The 15,647-nt window shown below is 42.9% G+C and overlaps 1 protein-coding gene across 1 annotated transcript in view; it reads left to right on the top strand.

The window, feature by feature from the left end:
* atg4b (autophagy related 4B, cysteine peptidase) overlaps positions 1–15,647 on the top strand; it is a 101,594-nt gene that overhangs the window by 31,458 nt on the left and 54,489 nt on the right. Inside the window, exon 3 of the mRNA XM_068041767.1 lies at positions 9,979–10,050. Coding sequence (XP_067897868.1) covers positions 9,979–10,050 — 72 coding nt within the window. The remainder of the gene's footprint in view (positions 1–9,978; positions 10,051–15,647) is intronic.

Raw genomic sequence — 15,647 nt, 5'->3', positions numbered from 1 at the left:
GGCGCCCAGTTTCTACGCCAATTTATCTGGACTTATAACCCGTAACTGCTGCCTTCCGTGTTGTTTCAGTCGCTGTGAGGCAACTATGGAGTGACCTCTCCATGGCGCATGCCTGGGCAAATTTATGGAGGTTGAGAGTTGCCCAGTCGTCAAAACCCCCCTCTCGGCCTTTCTGGTGGGGTCCAAAGGAGTGCAGGACACGACGTTTGGCACCAGTATGGCTGCAGGAACTGCCGGAAACATGCCAAAGGTGACACATGACCGCCTACGGGGTTCCGCTCCGGATTTTCTGTTAGGGTTTACTCCCTTAGCCTTGGTCTCTCCCGAGACGCCCACAAGGCAGTGGGGTTGTTGGGGCCCCTACACAGGTGTAGGATGGTGCCGGTGGGAGGAGGGGATGCAAGGGGGAGGGGTAGAGGGAGGGGGTGGGGGGGGGGTGCAGGGGAAGGGGGTGCGGGGTGAAGATGGTGCGAGGGGGGGGCGGGCTGGGACGGGGTTGTGAGGGGGTGAGCTGAGAGGGTGGAGCAGGGAAGGGGACGGGGGTGGGGGGGGGTGGAAGGGGGGTAAAGGGGGGGGGGAGGGGGGGGTGGAATCTGGTGCAGGTAATAAGCCATTTCCTCAGTGCCCACCATCGACGTCCGGAAAGCTCATCCACGTCCTTCGGGAGGTGAAGCATCATTTGGCAGACTTAGAGGTGATTACATTTGTTAAGGGTTTTTTTTTTTGCAGTGGTTTAAATAAAGGCATGCAGCATTGCCGACAGTGCGCTGCAGATGCTCTCCGAGCCATCTCCCGCGGGCGCTTTGAAGTTGCGGCCGGGGGGGCCGTTCGTGGATGTTTTGGGTGTTCGGGGCACCTTTTCCCAGGACCTCTCTCGGGTCCCGCAGCTCCTTCTTCACCTCAATGGACTTACCGCATGCCGTGGCTGCAGACACTCTGGACTGTGAAGACAGCAGGATCGGAGATTAAAGCATCGGCAGCTGTTCTCGTCAGTTTCATCCGGATCAATTTCATTGAGAAAACCCATTTATACTAATCCTACACTAATCCCATATTCCTACCACATCCCCACCTGTCCCTATATTTCCCTACCACCTACCTATACTAGGGGCAATTTATAATGGCCAATTAACCTATCAACCTGCAAGTCTTTGGCATGTGGGGGGAAACCGGAGCACCCGGAGGAAACCCACGCAGACACGGAGAACTTGCAAACTCCACACAGGCAGCACCCAGAATTGAACCCAGGTCGCTGGAGCTGTGAGGCTGCGGTGCTAACCACTGCGCCACTGTTCCTGAAATCTGTTCTTACCCTCTTCACTCTTTACTACATTTAGCTATTCATTTACTTCTTTGTACAGTAGATGAGGTTCCCCATAATCACCATTTTTCGAGACTACAAAATTTAAGATGTTCTAAACTTCATTCATGACTCACCCCCTTTATACTTGAGGTTGATCATATTCCTCTTCTCTGCACCATCACCATGTATGTTCCTTTTGAAATGAGGTGACTAAAATTGTACATGCTACTCTAAGTATGGTTTGACCAGTACAAAGCCAAAAAAGAAAGCAAAATGTTAGAAATACACTGTACGACAACATGTATATAAAGGAAGGCAGGTTACTCATGTTTTTGGTTATTAATGTTTTATCTGACGCTGAACGGTACAGACCTGAAACATCATGACCTCCTCTTTACCAATGCTGACTGACTGCTGTGTATTGGTTTTAGATTTATTGAATTTGCTGTGTTTTCTGACTATATTGTAAAGCCTAATTGGACTTGTTCATTGTTCTTATTTGTATCCTAAAATTCTATTTTCTCTTTTAAATTGCTTCTGCACATAGTCTCAATATTGAAATGATGAGTCTACTGTTAGTAGCAGATTCCTTTCATGTATCTTTCAATTAAGTCCTCTCATTTATCATGCCACTTATTTCTAATCCCAATATTGCTTTTCTTTACATTTGTCAATATTGAAATGATCTGCCCAGTTGCACAACTAATATAAATCTGCAACTCATTAACAACATTCTCTGTCCCTGCTGTTCTTCCTACTTCAGTATCATCAGCAAATTTAACAAACTTATGTTCAGTTTCCATGCCCAGGTCACTTATGTTGATTTAAAACAAGAGTCCGGATTGATTACCCCTTCAGTACCTCACGCGAGACCTCCAGCTCCGAGTCTGACGCTAAACCTGTCGAGTAATTTCTGTATTCTGTGTTTTATAAAATCCAATGTCCTAGTCAGTCCCACGTTCTACCTTGGAGTCCCATGGTTTTTAGTTCCTTTAAGCAGGAATTTTATGAAAAGTTCTTTTGGAACCTTGTTAAATGCTTTCTGAAGTAGTTTATATCCTCAGGAGTTTCCATTTTATTTGTAATCTCAAAATAGCGGAGGAGGTTTGCCAAGTAAGATGTACTTCTTGCAATTCCCTGCCAATGGCCCCTTATTAATCTGTCACGTATGTGCTTCTTCAGCATGTTCCTCAGAATGGTTTACATTACTTTACATTGGATAATGGTCCTTGTAGATACTACATTTGCATGTTTCCAAACCTGCAGTGTCTTTCCAGCACCCAATTAATCTCCTAAAATACCCGAGGATATATGCTATATGACTTGAGGAATTTGTAGGCCTTCAGTCTCTGAACCTATGAAATACCCTCCGCATTGATCCTGAGGATATTTTAATGTACTGCAATAATTGTATAGGTAATATTTCCCTAGTTCTATTTTCCTTTTTATTTTTGATTACTGTGTAAATTTTATCTTTTGGAGTTCTAATTTCTCCCTAACCACTCTTGTATGCTTAAATGTTTTATTATTGTATCAACATCCCTTGTGTTCATCTCCAGTGCCCTTTTGCACCTTTAATATCTGTTGTAGCTTTTTTTTAACATTTCCAATACTCTTCCCAATATGCTTCCCCTCCCATTTCCCTATCTTTTGTATATTTTTCCTCCTTTGCATTTGAATTGCTCTATTCAAAACAGTAAAAATGAGCAACTTCAATGAACAGTGACCACATGTCAAAGCATTTTGTTGTATGTGAATTGCTTTTTAGATGTCCTGAGAGACGAGATAAATGCAGGTTTCTTTGTTTAGCATCTATTTTCACAACTGATGGTTTACGTAGCAGCTTTTTCTTGGAGATATTACAGTTTTATAAGTTACTATTTTTCTTCAACTGACCTATCTGTCAGCAGTGTGTCTCACTTAATTTCTTTGTTCATTCCTAAGTAATTTCCTGAAATTATATTCCCATATCCTGGCTGGCGCCAATTGCCGATGATATGGAAGAGTTTAAATTGTCATATGTCTGCAGAAGTTTCACTACCATGGATGTTATCTTTCAAGAACCAAGTCTAGATGTGAGCTCTCCCAGGCGAACTTGCAACATACTGTATTAAACAGTCTTGTGCTTTTTCTTTTGCATAGTTCTCAAAGGATGTTATATCAAGTTGGTTGAAGTCATCAATTATTACTACCTTATCTTTCCATACCCTTCTCTCTTTTTCGTCTTCATTTACCTTCTCTCATAGCAGACCTCAGTTTTTAGTACTGTCTTCCGCCGACATCCCAGCTCAAGTTAGATGTTTCAACTTCCTGTAAACTTTTCCTAAACAGGAGCAATTTGTTTGTAATTAATGAGATTGAGATTGCACAAGAGCATGCAAGCTTCTGAACATTATTGCCAGTGTGGTCCATCTTCAGACTGGTTAGTAAGATTTGTAATCTTCATTTCTATTGCACTTTTGATGCACTGAGAGTTAATTTCAAATTATTTATTCTCTCGTGAGCATCACTGGCACGGCCAGCATTTATTATCCATCCCTAATTTCCCTTGAGAAGGTGGTGGTGAGTTGCCTCCTTGAACCTCTGCACTCCATCTGGTGCAGGTACACCCCCAGTGCTGTTAGGAAGGGAGTTCCAGGTTTTTGATCCAGCAGCAGTGAAGGAGCAGCAATACAAATCTAAGTCAGGATGGTGTGTGACTTGGAGTGGAACTTACAGGTGATGGTGTTCTCATGCATCTGCTACCCTTGTCCTTCTCGGCGGTAGAGGTGTGAGTTTGGAAGGTGCTGTCGAAGGAGGCTTGGCAAGTTGTGCAGTGCATCTTGTAGATGATACACATTGCTGCCACTGTGTGCCAATGATGGAGGAAGAGAATGTTTAAGGTGGTGGATGGGGTGCCGATCAAGTGGGCTGCTTTGTCCTGATGGTGTCGAGCTTCTTGAGTGTTGTTGGAGCTACAGTATCCAGGCAAGTGGAGAGTATTCCATCACACTCCTGACTTGTGCCTTGTAGATGGCGGACAGGCTTTGGAAATCCAGGAGGTGAATTACTCACTGGAGAATTCCTAGCCTCTGATCTGCTCTTGTGGCCACAATATTTATATGGCTGGTCTAGTAAAGTTTCTGGTCAATGGTAATGCCCAGGATGCCGATGGTTGGGGATTTAGCTATGGTAATGCCATTGAATATCAAGGGAAGATGGTTAGATTCTTTTGGTGGAGATTGTCATTGGCTGGCACGTGTGTGGTGCGAATGTTACTTGCTGCTTATCAGCCCAAACCTGAATGTTGTCCAGGTCTTGCTGCATGTGGACACAGACTGCTTCAGTGTCTGAGGAATTGCGAATGGTGAACATTTTGCAATCATCAGCGAACATTCCCACTTCTGACCTTATGATGGAGGAAAGATCATTGATGAAGCAGCTGAAGATGATTAGTCTCCCCCTCTTCCCCCCCAACCCCCACCCAACCAATGCCGACACAGTGGAGTAATGTACAAAGCCTAATCCCAATGGATGTGGGTTCTGTCTTTTTACCTCAGAAGGCGAGGAATCATCTCCTCCCTTATCTGCTCTGTCCTGAAGGTGTTGACATGCGTTTGGTTCAGTGAGGAGCAGTGACCCATTGTTACCTTGCTTTAGTGGCTACTCCTCCATGTATCTATAAATTGAGTACTGACAGGATATTCCATTGTGGGACCTATCGTAACTGAACCCTTGTATATTTTACGCGGAAGGATAATAACCTATCCAGTTTTCTTGGATGTAATGAGGATGGATTATGTTAGAACATAAGAACTAAGAGCAGGAGTAGGCAATTCAGCCCCTCGAGCCTGCTCCGCCATTCAATACGATCATGGTTGATCATGTTAGGTTATAGAAACTCAAACTCCACATTCTGCGGGGAAGGTGTTCAAAGGGACCTAACTGAAGTTTTAATATGTCAAATAGTTAGTATATGGATGTAAACCAAGATCACTAATTTATAGTTTTAGGTTTTGCAATGTAGAGTTAAAACAGATATAAGGGAGAATATCTTAACAGTGATAAATGTTTGGGCAATCTGCCAAAATGTGTAGTATTAGGGCTGTTCAAAATGCAGTTAGACAAAGAATTGGTCTGCTGGAGGGATGAGCTCCATCTGTCCAGTGGCCTTCCTGATCAAAGAATCTAATGCAGAAAGAGGCTATTCAGCCCATTGTGTCTGTGCCAGCTCTTTCAAAGAGCTATCCAATTAGTATCACTTCCTTGTCCTTTCCCATAGCCTTGCAAATGTCAACTTTTCAAATATATATTCCATTTTCTTTTGAAAGTTATAACCTCAGCCAGTGTCGGGAGCCGTGTGGGCAGGTACCAAGCTCAGTCACTGCAGCTCCAGTGGGATAGCTACAGAGGAGGAATATCCAGCCCTCAGTGTCCACTTAGGGGCCCAAGAAATATCATTAACTGCACTCCGGGTCTCTGCTTACCTGTGGATAAAGTCACAGGAGATGTTGCAGTGACCACAAGTGAAGCACTCGACCTTGCTGTGCCTCAAAGGTACGCAATCTATTCAAATCTTCACACAGTAGAATGTGCTTGATGTTCCTGCTAGACCAAATGAGGACTAGCCTGTTGACCCTTTCAGTACTGAGGCCGTTCTCTTATTGTGTCCAGATATAAGCTTGCAGAGCTGATTGACGAGAGAAATTGTGGTTTACGCTAGTCACCAGTCCATGGTCTCGACACCCCTCCCCTGTGGTTGCCTGTGTGCTTGTAACCATTCCTCAAGGGAGTTGAAACTGGCCATAACTACATCTCGGAGCATGGACCTCAATGGATGCATTCATGTGAAATGCACCTTGTTTTTTGTTAATTCAGTCTTGGGATTTGGGCATCGTGGGCAAGGCCAGCATTTATTACCCCTGCCCCGTGGTTGCCTAGGATAAAGCTGAGTGGCTTGCTTGGCCACTTTAGAGGGAAGTTAAGGGTCACCAGATTGTGCCTATTGTTTATATAGCTGAAGTCACAGATGACATAGGTGCTGCCATGTGTTCAATGACCGCCTGCAGTTTAAAGAACCATTTATCTATGAGATCCATCATTTGTGGGAGATGGGAGTTCCTGTGTGGGCATTGAACACTTTCACTCTGCCCAACTTACCTTCTGTTGTGTACAAGGAGGCAATTGAACTCCTTGTAATGTGCTATCTGTTTGGTCGTGTATTGTGTGTCTATATATATATATATATATATATATATATATATATATATATATATATATATATATATATATACACACACATACATACGTACATACACACACACACACACACACACACACACACACACACACACACACACACATATACAATATATACAAGCATTGTGTATAGACCTGTTGATGTAACACATCCTGCAAGTCACAGAAATAATAGGGTTATTATCACAAGTTCTGAGCTCTCCAGTATAGGATAAGGCCATTCAGTCCTTTGAGTCTCCTCCGCCATTCTAGATCATGGCTGATCGTCTACCTCAATGCCATATTCCTGCACTATCCCCATATCGCTTGATGTCATTAGCAACTAGAAATCTATCAATCTCTGTCTTGAACTTACTCAGTGACTGACCTTACACCACCCTCTGGGGCAGAGAATTCCAAAGATTCACCACTCTGAGTGAAGAAGTTCCTCCTCATCTCAGTCCTAAATGGCTAACCCTTTATTCTGAGATTGTCTCCCCGGTTCTGGACCCCACAGCCAGGGGAACCATCCTTTCTGCATCCACCCTGTCTATCCCTTGAGGAATGTTGTAAGTTTCTATGAAATCGCCTCTCATTCATCTAAACTCCAGAGACTACAGGCCCAGTCTCTTCAGTCTCTTCTCATCGAACAATCCCACCATCCCAGGAATCAGTCTGGTTGACCTCTGCTGCACTCCCTCTATGGTAGGTATATCCTTCTTCAAGCAAGGGAACCAGAACTGCGCGCACTATTTCAGATGCAGCCAAATGCTCTATACGATAGAAGCAAGGCGCCTTTGCTCCTGTATTCAGATCCTCTTGTGATAAAGGCTAACATACTGTTGCATTCCTAATTGCTTGCTGCACCTGCATGCTAGCTTTCAATGACTTATGAACAAGAACACCTCGGTTCCTTTGGACATTAACACTTTCCAATCTCTCACCATTTAAGAAATACTCTGTACCTCTGTTCCTTTGCAGATTCTACAACTTTCAAACACTCCTCTTGAACAGCTGTGCAATTGCTTGTTCCCATGACATTATGTTTTAAGGTCATTCACATCCTGCCCTCCTGTAATGTGCTGGTTTTGCTTTTAAACAAAAAGCAGTGGTGATTTGGTCAATTGAAATTATTTTCAGCAATACATTCTTTCTCCTGTTTTGGCTTGTATACTTTTATTTTTATTTTTTATTTATTTAGAGATACAGCACTGAAACAGGCCCTTCAGCCCACCAAGTCTGTGCTGACCATCAACCACCCATTTATACTAATCCCATATTCCTACCACATCCCCACCTGTCTCTATATTCCCCTACCACCTACCAACTAGTGGCAATTTATAATGGCCAATTTACCTATCAACCTGCAAGTCTTTTGGCTGTGGGAGGAAACCGGAGCACCCGGCGAAAACCCACGCAGACACAGGGAGAACTTGCAAACTCCACACAAGCAGTACCCAGAATTGAACCCGGGTCGCTGGAGCTGTCAGGCTGCGGTGCCAACCACTGCGCCACTGTGCCGCCCTATACTGTAGCTTGCATAATCCTATATTTTTATTTCTAATATCTTATTTCTTACACCCTTGCTACTCTATTAGTACAAATTTTTGTTGTATATATCTGTTGCAACTGCTCTTTTCATTTCCATTGATATATCATTAATACAACACACGAAGGAAGTCATTTTTTATTCATAAATGTGGGCATCACTTCCTCATCCCTATACAACTGAGTTGTTAGGCCTTTTCAGAGGGCAGTTAAGAGTCAACCACATTGCTGTGGCCTTTTAATGGTAAATAATTGAGTCACAAAATATAAACTTGCACTGTATAATTCTAATCCCAGGTTACACTTGTATCCATTATTCCTCTATATCTCAGCCTTTATAAATTTGAAACTGTTTTAATTGAACTGTTTAATGAAGAAAGTTTTTATCTGCATAAGTAAGCAGTAGATGAGGCCCAATTTCCCCCCTCAGGTTAATATAAAAGATCCCATGCCACTGTGTCAAAGAAGAGTTCTCCCAGTCCTCTGGCCAGCACTTATCCATCAAACAGCTTCACTGAAACTGATAATCTGGAAATTTGTCTAATTGCTGTTTGTGGGAACTTGCTGTGAACAAATTGACTGCAAAAGTACTTAATTGGCTGTAAATCTCTTCGGGACATCTGGAAGTTGTGAAAGGCACGATAGAAAATGAAAATGTTTATTGTCTGAGGATATCACAAGACTACATATCTCTTTCAGGAAGTCAGCAGACAGTGGTCATGAAATAAACTTGTTTGAACATCAATGCAGGGTTTAAGTACATCATTTAGGTTGGCACTCAGGAGGTGCTGCACTGTCAGATGTTGAGATGTTATATCAAAGCCTTACTCACCTGTTGAAGCAAAAACATCCCATGACACTAATTGAAGAAGAGTAGGGAGTTTTCATTTAACCATCAACAAAAAAACACATCACTTGGTCATTTATCCCATTGCTGTTTGTGGGATTTTGCTCTGCACAAATAGCTGTCATGTTGCCTACAAAACAATGATTGCATGACAAATGAAGTTACTAATTGGTTGTGAAGTGCTTTGACACATCCTGAGGGTGTGATTAGGGCTAGATTAATACTTTTTTTATTTCCAAAATATACTTTATTCATAAAAATCTGTAAAAATTACATTGCCAAACAGTTTCAAACAGCACCCAAAAAATTACAAACATTGCAAGGGAGATCAGTTTCCTTCAATACTATCATGAGTTTCTTCACAACCCTTCCATTTCACAATTGTCATGCCAATTACAGTTTTACATTTTACAGCAAATGAAAATATTAACGATACCGTTCGAGGGGTTTCCCATGGATCCAGCCCCTCAGTTCAGCTTGGTGGGGGGACCTTACACTGTGGTCTTTCCCTATTGAGCCTTTGCTGCGGCTGCCCCAAGTTTTAGTGCGTCCTTCAGCACGTAGTCCTGGACCTTGGAATGTGCCAGTCTGCAACATTCGGTGGTGGACAACTCTTTGCTCTGGAAGACCAGCAAGTTTCGGGCAGACCAAAGGGCGTCTTTCACCGAATTGATAGTCCTCCAGCAGCAGTTGATGTTTGTCTCGGTGTGCGTCCCTGGGAACAGCCCGTAGAGCACAGACTCCTGTGTTACAGAGCTGCTTGGGATGAACCTCCACAAAAACCACTGCATCTCTTTCCACACCTGCTTTGCGAAGGCACATTCCAGGAGGAGGTGGGCGACCGTCTCTTCCCCACCACAGCCACCGTGGGGGCATTGTGCGGAGGGGGCAAGACTTCGGGCGTGCGTGAAGGATCTGACTGGGAGGGCCCTTCTCACCTAGATTAATACAAATTCATTCTTGCATCCTTTAAATCCAATCTTATAGCCAGACTGCAGTTCAGAGGCCAATGAGTGATGTTTTTACCTCTTTATTGTGAGTTTGTTCCTTTTTTTTTCTCTAGATAAAGATGAGATCTTTGCAGATGTCACCTCACGGCTCTGGTTTACATACAGGAAGAATTTCTCTCCTATTGGTAGGTGTTTATTACCTGTCTTTCACAGTCTTGCACTTCCTTCCTTTAAGAAATGTTCTGCATATGAAAGGTGCATAGTTTGAAGATTGAACGTCACTAAAATCAGGACAAAGAGGCAGTTATGTGACAATGGCTCAACTTTTAAATTTTGGACCGCATTCATTGTTAAAGCAGATAATAGATATTTCACGGTAACATGATAACTTTTGAGTGCTTGATTATCCTCATGGTTATTTTTATACATTGAGTTTACAGCACATCACTTGGATGAATCACATTGGTCCATAGTATTCGCACTGGCTCTCTTAAAGAGCAATTCCCTCAGTTCCATTCCCCCACCTTCTCCCGGTAACCCTGCACATTCTTCCTTTCCATATAAACTGTCCAATTCCCTTTTGAATGCTTCAATTGAACCTGCCTCCACCACACTCTCAGGCAGCGCATTCCAGACCTTTACCACTCGCTGCATGAAAAAGTTTTTCCTCATGTCACTTTTGTTTCCCCTACCAAATACTTTAAACCTGTGTCCTCCTCATTCGCAATCCTTTCACGAGTGGGAACAGTTTCTCTCTATCTACTCTGTCCAGACCCCTCATGATTTTGAATACCTCTATCAAATCACCTCTCGGCCTTCTCTTCTCCAAGGAAAATAGTCCTAACTTCTCTAATTTATCTTCATAACTGAAGTTCCTCATCCCTGGAACCATTCTCTCAAATCTTTTCTGTACTCTCTCCAATGCCCTCATGTCTTTCCTAAAGTGTGGCGCCCAGAAGTGGACGCAACACTCCAGCTGAGGCCGAACTAGTATCTTATACAAGTTCAACATAACTTCCTTGCGCTTGTACCCTATGCCCCTATTAATAAAGCCCAGGATACTGTATGCTTTATTAACCACTCTCTCAACCTGTCCTGCCACCTTCAATGACTTATGCAGATATACATCTAGCTCCCTCTGCTCCTGCACCCTCTTTAGAATTGTACCCTTTATTTTATATTGTCTGTCCATGTTCTTCCTACCAAAATGTATCACTTCACATTTCTCGGCATTGAACTTCATCTGCCACCTGTTTGCCCGTTCCACCAACTTGTCTATGTCCTTTTGAAGTTCTACACTATCCTCTTCACGGTTCACAATGCTTCCAAGTTTCATATCATCTGCAAACTTTGAAATTGTGCCCTATACACCAAGGTCTAGGTCATTAATATATATCAGGAAAAGCAAGGGTCCCAATGCTGATCCCTGGGGAACTCCACTACAAACCTTCCTCCAGCCCGAAAAACAACCATTAACCACTACTCTTTGTTTCCTGTCACTCAGTCAGTTTCGTATCCATGATGCTACCATCCCTTTTATTCCATGAGCTATGTTTGCTCACAAGTCTGTTGTGTGACACTGTATCAATCGCCTTTTGAAAGTCCATGTACACCACATCAACAGCATCAACCCCCTCTGTTACCTCTTCAAAAAACTCCAGCAACTTAGTTAAACATGATTTTCCCTTTATAAATCCATGCTGGCTTTCCTTAATTAACACACATTTGTCCATGTGGCTTTTGATTTTGTCCCGAATTATTTTTTTCTAGAAGTTTTCCCACCACCGAAGTTAAACTGACTGGTCTGTAGTTGCTGGACTTATCTTTACATCCTTTTTTGAAGGAATAGACAACCATATATCTAAGATTGTTGACAAAACACCAAATTAGGTGGCGCAATAAATAGTGTTGGTGGATGTAGAAAGTTGCCAAGGGACATTGAGAGATTAATGGTGAAAAGTCCAGGAGAACGGACCGTAACCTTAAAATTAGAATTAAAAACTTTTTCGTTAGTATTTACAGTAGAGAAAGAAAATGTTGTCGAGGAGAATACTGAGATTCAGACTACTCGGCTAGATGGGATTGAGGTTCACAAGGAGGAGGTGTTAGCAATTTTGGAAAGTGTGAAAATAGATAAGTCCCCTGGGCCAGATGGGATTTATCCTAGGATTCTCTGGGAAGCCAGGGAGGAGATTGCAGAGCCTTTGTCCTTGATCTTTATGTCGTCATTGTCGACAGGAATAGTGCCGGAAGACTGGAGGATAGCAAATGTTGTCCCCTTGTTCAAGAAGGGGAGTAGAGACAGCGCTGGTAATTATAGACCTGTGAGCCTTACTTCGGTTGTGGGTAAAATGTTGGAAAAGGTTATAAGAGACAGGATTTATAATCATCTTGAAAAGAATAAGTTCATTAGCGATAGTCAGCACGGTTTTGTGAAGGGTAGGTCGTGCCTCACAAACCTTACTGAGTTTTTCGAGAAGGTGACCAAACAGGTGGATGAGGGTAAAGCAGTGGATGTGGTGTATATGGATTTCAGTAAGGCGTTTGATAAGGTTCCCCACGGTAGGCTATTGCAGAAAATACGGAAGTATGGGATTGAAGGTGATTTAGAGCTTTGGATCAGAAATTGGCTAGCTGAAAGAAGACAGAGGGTGGTGGTTGATGGCAAATGTTCATCCTGGAGTTTAGTTACTAGTGGTGTACCGCAAGGATCTGTTTTGGGGCCACTGCTGTTTGTCATTTTTATAAATGACCTGGAAGAGGGTGTAGAAGGGTGGGTTAGTAAATTTGCGGATGACACGAAGGTCGGTGGAGTTGTGGATAGTACCGAAGGATGTTGTAGGGTACAGAGGGACATAGATAGGCTGCAGAGCTGGGCTGAGAGATGGCAAATGGAGTTTAATGCGGAAAAGTGTGAGGTGATTCACTTTGGAAGGAGTAACAGGAATGCAGAGTACTGGGCTAATGGGAAGATTCTTGGTAGTGTAGATGAACAGAGAGATCTTGGTGTCCAGGTACATAAATCCCTGAAAGTTGCTACCCAGGTTAATAGGGCTGTTAAGAAGGCATATGGTGTGTTAGCTTTTATTAGTAGGGGGATCGAGTTTCGGAGCCACGAGGTCATGCTGCAGCTGTACAAAACTCTGGTGAGACCGCACCTGGAGTATTGCGTGCAGTTCTGGTCACCGCATTATAGGAAGGATGTGGAAGCTTTGGAAAGGGTGCAGAGGAGATTTACTAGGATGTTGCCTGGTATGGAGGGAAGGTCTTACGAGGAAAGGCTGAGGGACTTGAGGTTGTTTTCGTTGGAGAGGAGGAGGAGGAGAGGTGACTTAATAGAGACATATAAGATAATCAGAGGGTTAGATAGGGTGGATAGTGAGAGTCTTTTTCCTCGGATGGTGATGGCAAACACGAGGGGACATAGCTTTAAGTTGAGGCGTGATAGATATAGGACAGATGTTAGAGGTAGTTTCTTTACACAGAGAGTAGTAGGGGCGTGGAACGCCCTGCCTGCAACAGTAGTAGACTCTCCAACTTTAAGGGCATTTAAGTGGTCATTGGATAGACATATGGATGAAAATGGAATAGTGTAGGTCAGATGGTTTCACAGGTCGGCGCAACATCGAGGGCCGAAGGGCCTGTACTGCGCTGTAATGTTCTAATTCTAATTAGGTCTAAATCATTCAGGAATGATGCCAGAAAGCTCACCTTCAGGCAAAGGGGTTGTCAAATCTGGAACACTTCCCCACCAACCACCCACCCCCCCCCCCCCCCCCCCCCCCGCCAAAAAAAGCTTTTGAGGCTATGGGTCATTAGAACTGAAATTAATTTTTTTGTTCGGCAAGGGTGTCGAGGGTTACAGAACCGAAAGTGGGAAGATGGAATTAAGATACAGATCAGCCGTGATCTAATTGAATGGCAGTACAGGCTTGTGGGACTGAAAGGAACAGGAGTAGGCCAATGTTTCATAAACAAGCCATTCGGCCCAACAGGCATACTTGTGTTTATACTCCACACGAGCCCCCTCCCACCCTACCAGCATATCCTTCTATTCCTTTCTCCTTCCTGCACTTATCGAGCTTCCCTTTAATGCATCTGTGCTATTAGCCTGAACCACTCCTCGTGGTAGCAAGTTCCACATTCCCATCACTTCTTGGATAAAGAAGTTTCTTCTGAATTCCTTATTGGGTGTATTCGTGATTGTATTATATTTATGGCTCCGAGCTTTGGATTCCCCCACAAGTGGAAACATCTTCTCTGTCTACCCTATCAAACCCCTTCATAATATTAAGAACTTTATCAGGTCACCTGTCCGCTTTCCCTTTTCTAAAGAAAGGAACCCCAGCCTCTATCTCTGTCAACAGCCTGGGCTTGATTTTGACCTGGACCATTCAGTCCGTTAGCTTCAGTGATGCCACAATCTAAGTGTATCTGTTTAAATTTCCTCACCATGTATGAGTAGGATTTTGCTAGTATTCATTCGGTGACAAGATTTATTTTCTTCCAATCTCTTCCCTTTTCCCCTCTTTACTAAAACACTGTGGAAAACAATGTTTTTTCTTCGATAATGTTTATTATTGACTGCTGAGTTAAACTACTGAAAGAATGCCTTGGAGGAAGCCAGACAGAACCTAAGAAGTAGGTCATATAGCCTCTTGAGTCTGCTTCTCCATTCAGTGAGATCATGGCTGATCTTCCACCTCAACTCCACTTTCCTGCCTAATTCCTATATTCCTTGAAACTCCCAGAGTCCAAAAATCTATTGATCTCCGTCTTGAATATACTCCATGACTGAGCATCCACAGTCCTCTGGAGTAGGGAATTCCAAAGATTCACAACCCTCCGAGTGAAGAAATTTCTCCTCATTTCAGCCCTAAAGGGGTTTCACCTTATCCTGAGACCATACCGCTGGTTTGTAGACTCTCCAGTCAGAGGAAACAACCTGACAGTATCTATCCTTTCAAACCTCTCAATCTTTGATGTTTCAATGAGATCACCTCCCAGTCACCTAAACTCCAGAGAGTTTAGGGCCATTCTACTCAATCTTTCCTCATAAGACAACCCTCTCATCCTAGGGATTAATCACAGTTATCCTTTCTCTTATTCATGCTTCTCCAAAGCTACAAATATTTATCTTCACAGTGAAATGTCCTTGATGTCGTCTTTTTGACTACACTATAGTTAAGAATTGTTCACTTTTCAGTCACATGAACACTTAAGAGATAAAAGATCAACCTGGATTTCGCAGTCAGTGGTGGAATGTTGATGCTCGTCACTGCCCACAAAGATATAGCGATTTCTGTGCATGGACTTCCCTTTTGCCAATGTTAATTTGAATCTGGCACCTAATCAAGGGGATCACTAGGCATCCAGCAACAGTGATGTCATCAAGTAGGGTAAACAGCCAATCACATTGAAGTATTCTCTCAGATAGCAAACTAGGAAGTAAAATACGCTGATTAGTTCTTCACGTTTAATTAAATTTTATAGAAAGCAAAATAAATGTTTGGGATATACACATGGGGATTAAAGTGGAAGGTGAAATCTCATAAACTTTAAAAAAAATTATAAATATGTAGATTTTTATCATCATGGAGAAGTTTGACCTTCCACAAATATAAAGTTAGTTTTCCAGGGTCAGAGAGTTTTACCAGCAGTAATTATGAACTTAGTATGCCTTTTAAAAACCCAGTTACACCTCATTCAGCAATTTGTAGCTTCTTCAAGGGTTTTTACAGTGAAACTAATAGCATAAAAGGGCAAGTTTTCGTCAGTTCAG

This window comes from Heterodontus francisci, chromosome 11, assembly GCF_036365525.1.
Source record: "Heterodontus francisci isolate sHetFra1 chromosome 11, sHetFra1.hap1, whole genome shotgun sequence".
NCBI lineage: Eukaryota > Metazoa > Chordata > Chondrichthyes > Heterodontiformes > Heterodontidae > Heterodontus > Heterodontus francisci.
The sequence above is the reverse complement of the archived record's forward strand: the minus strand, read 5'-3'. Positions and strand labels throughout refer to the sequence as shown.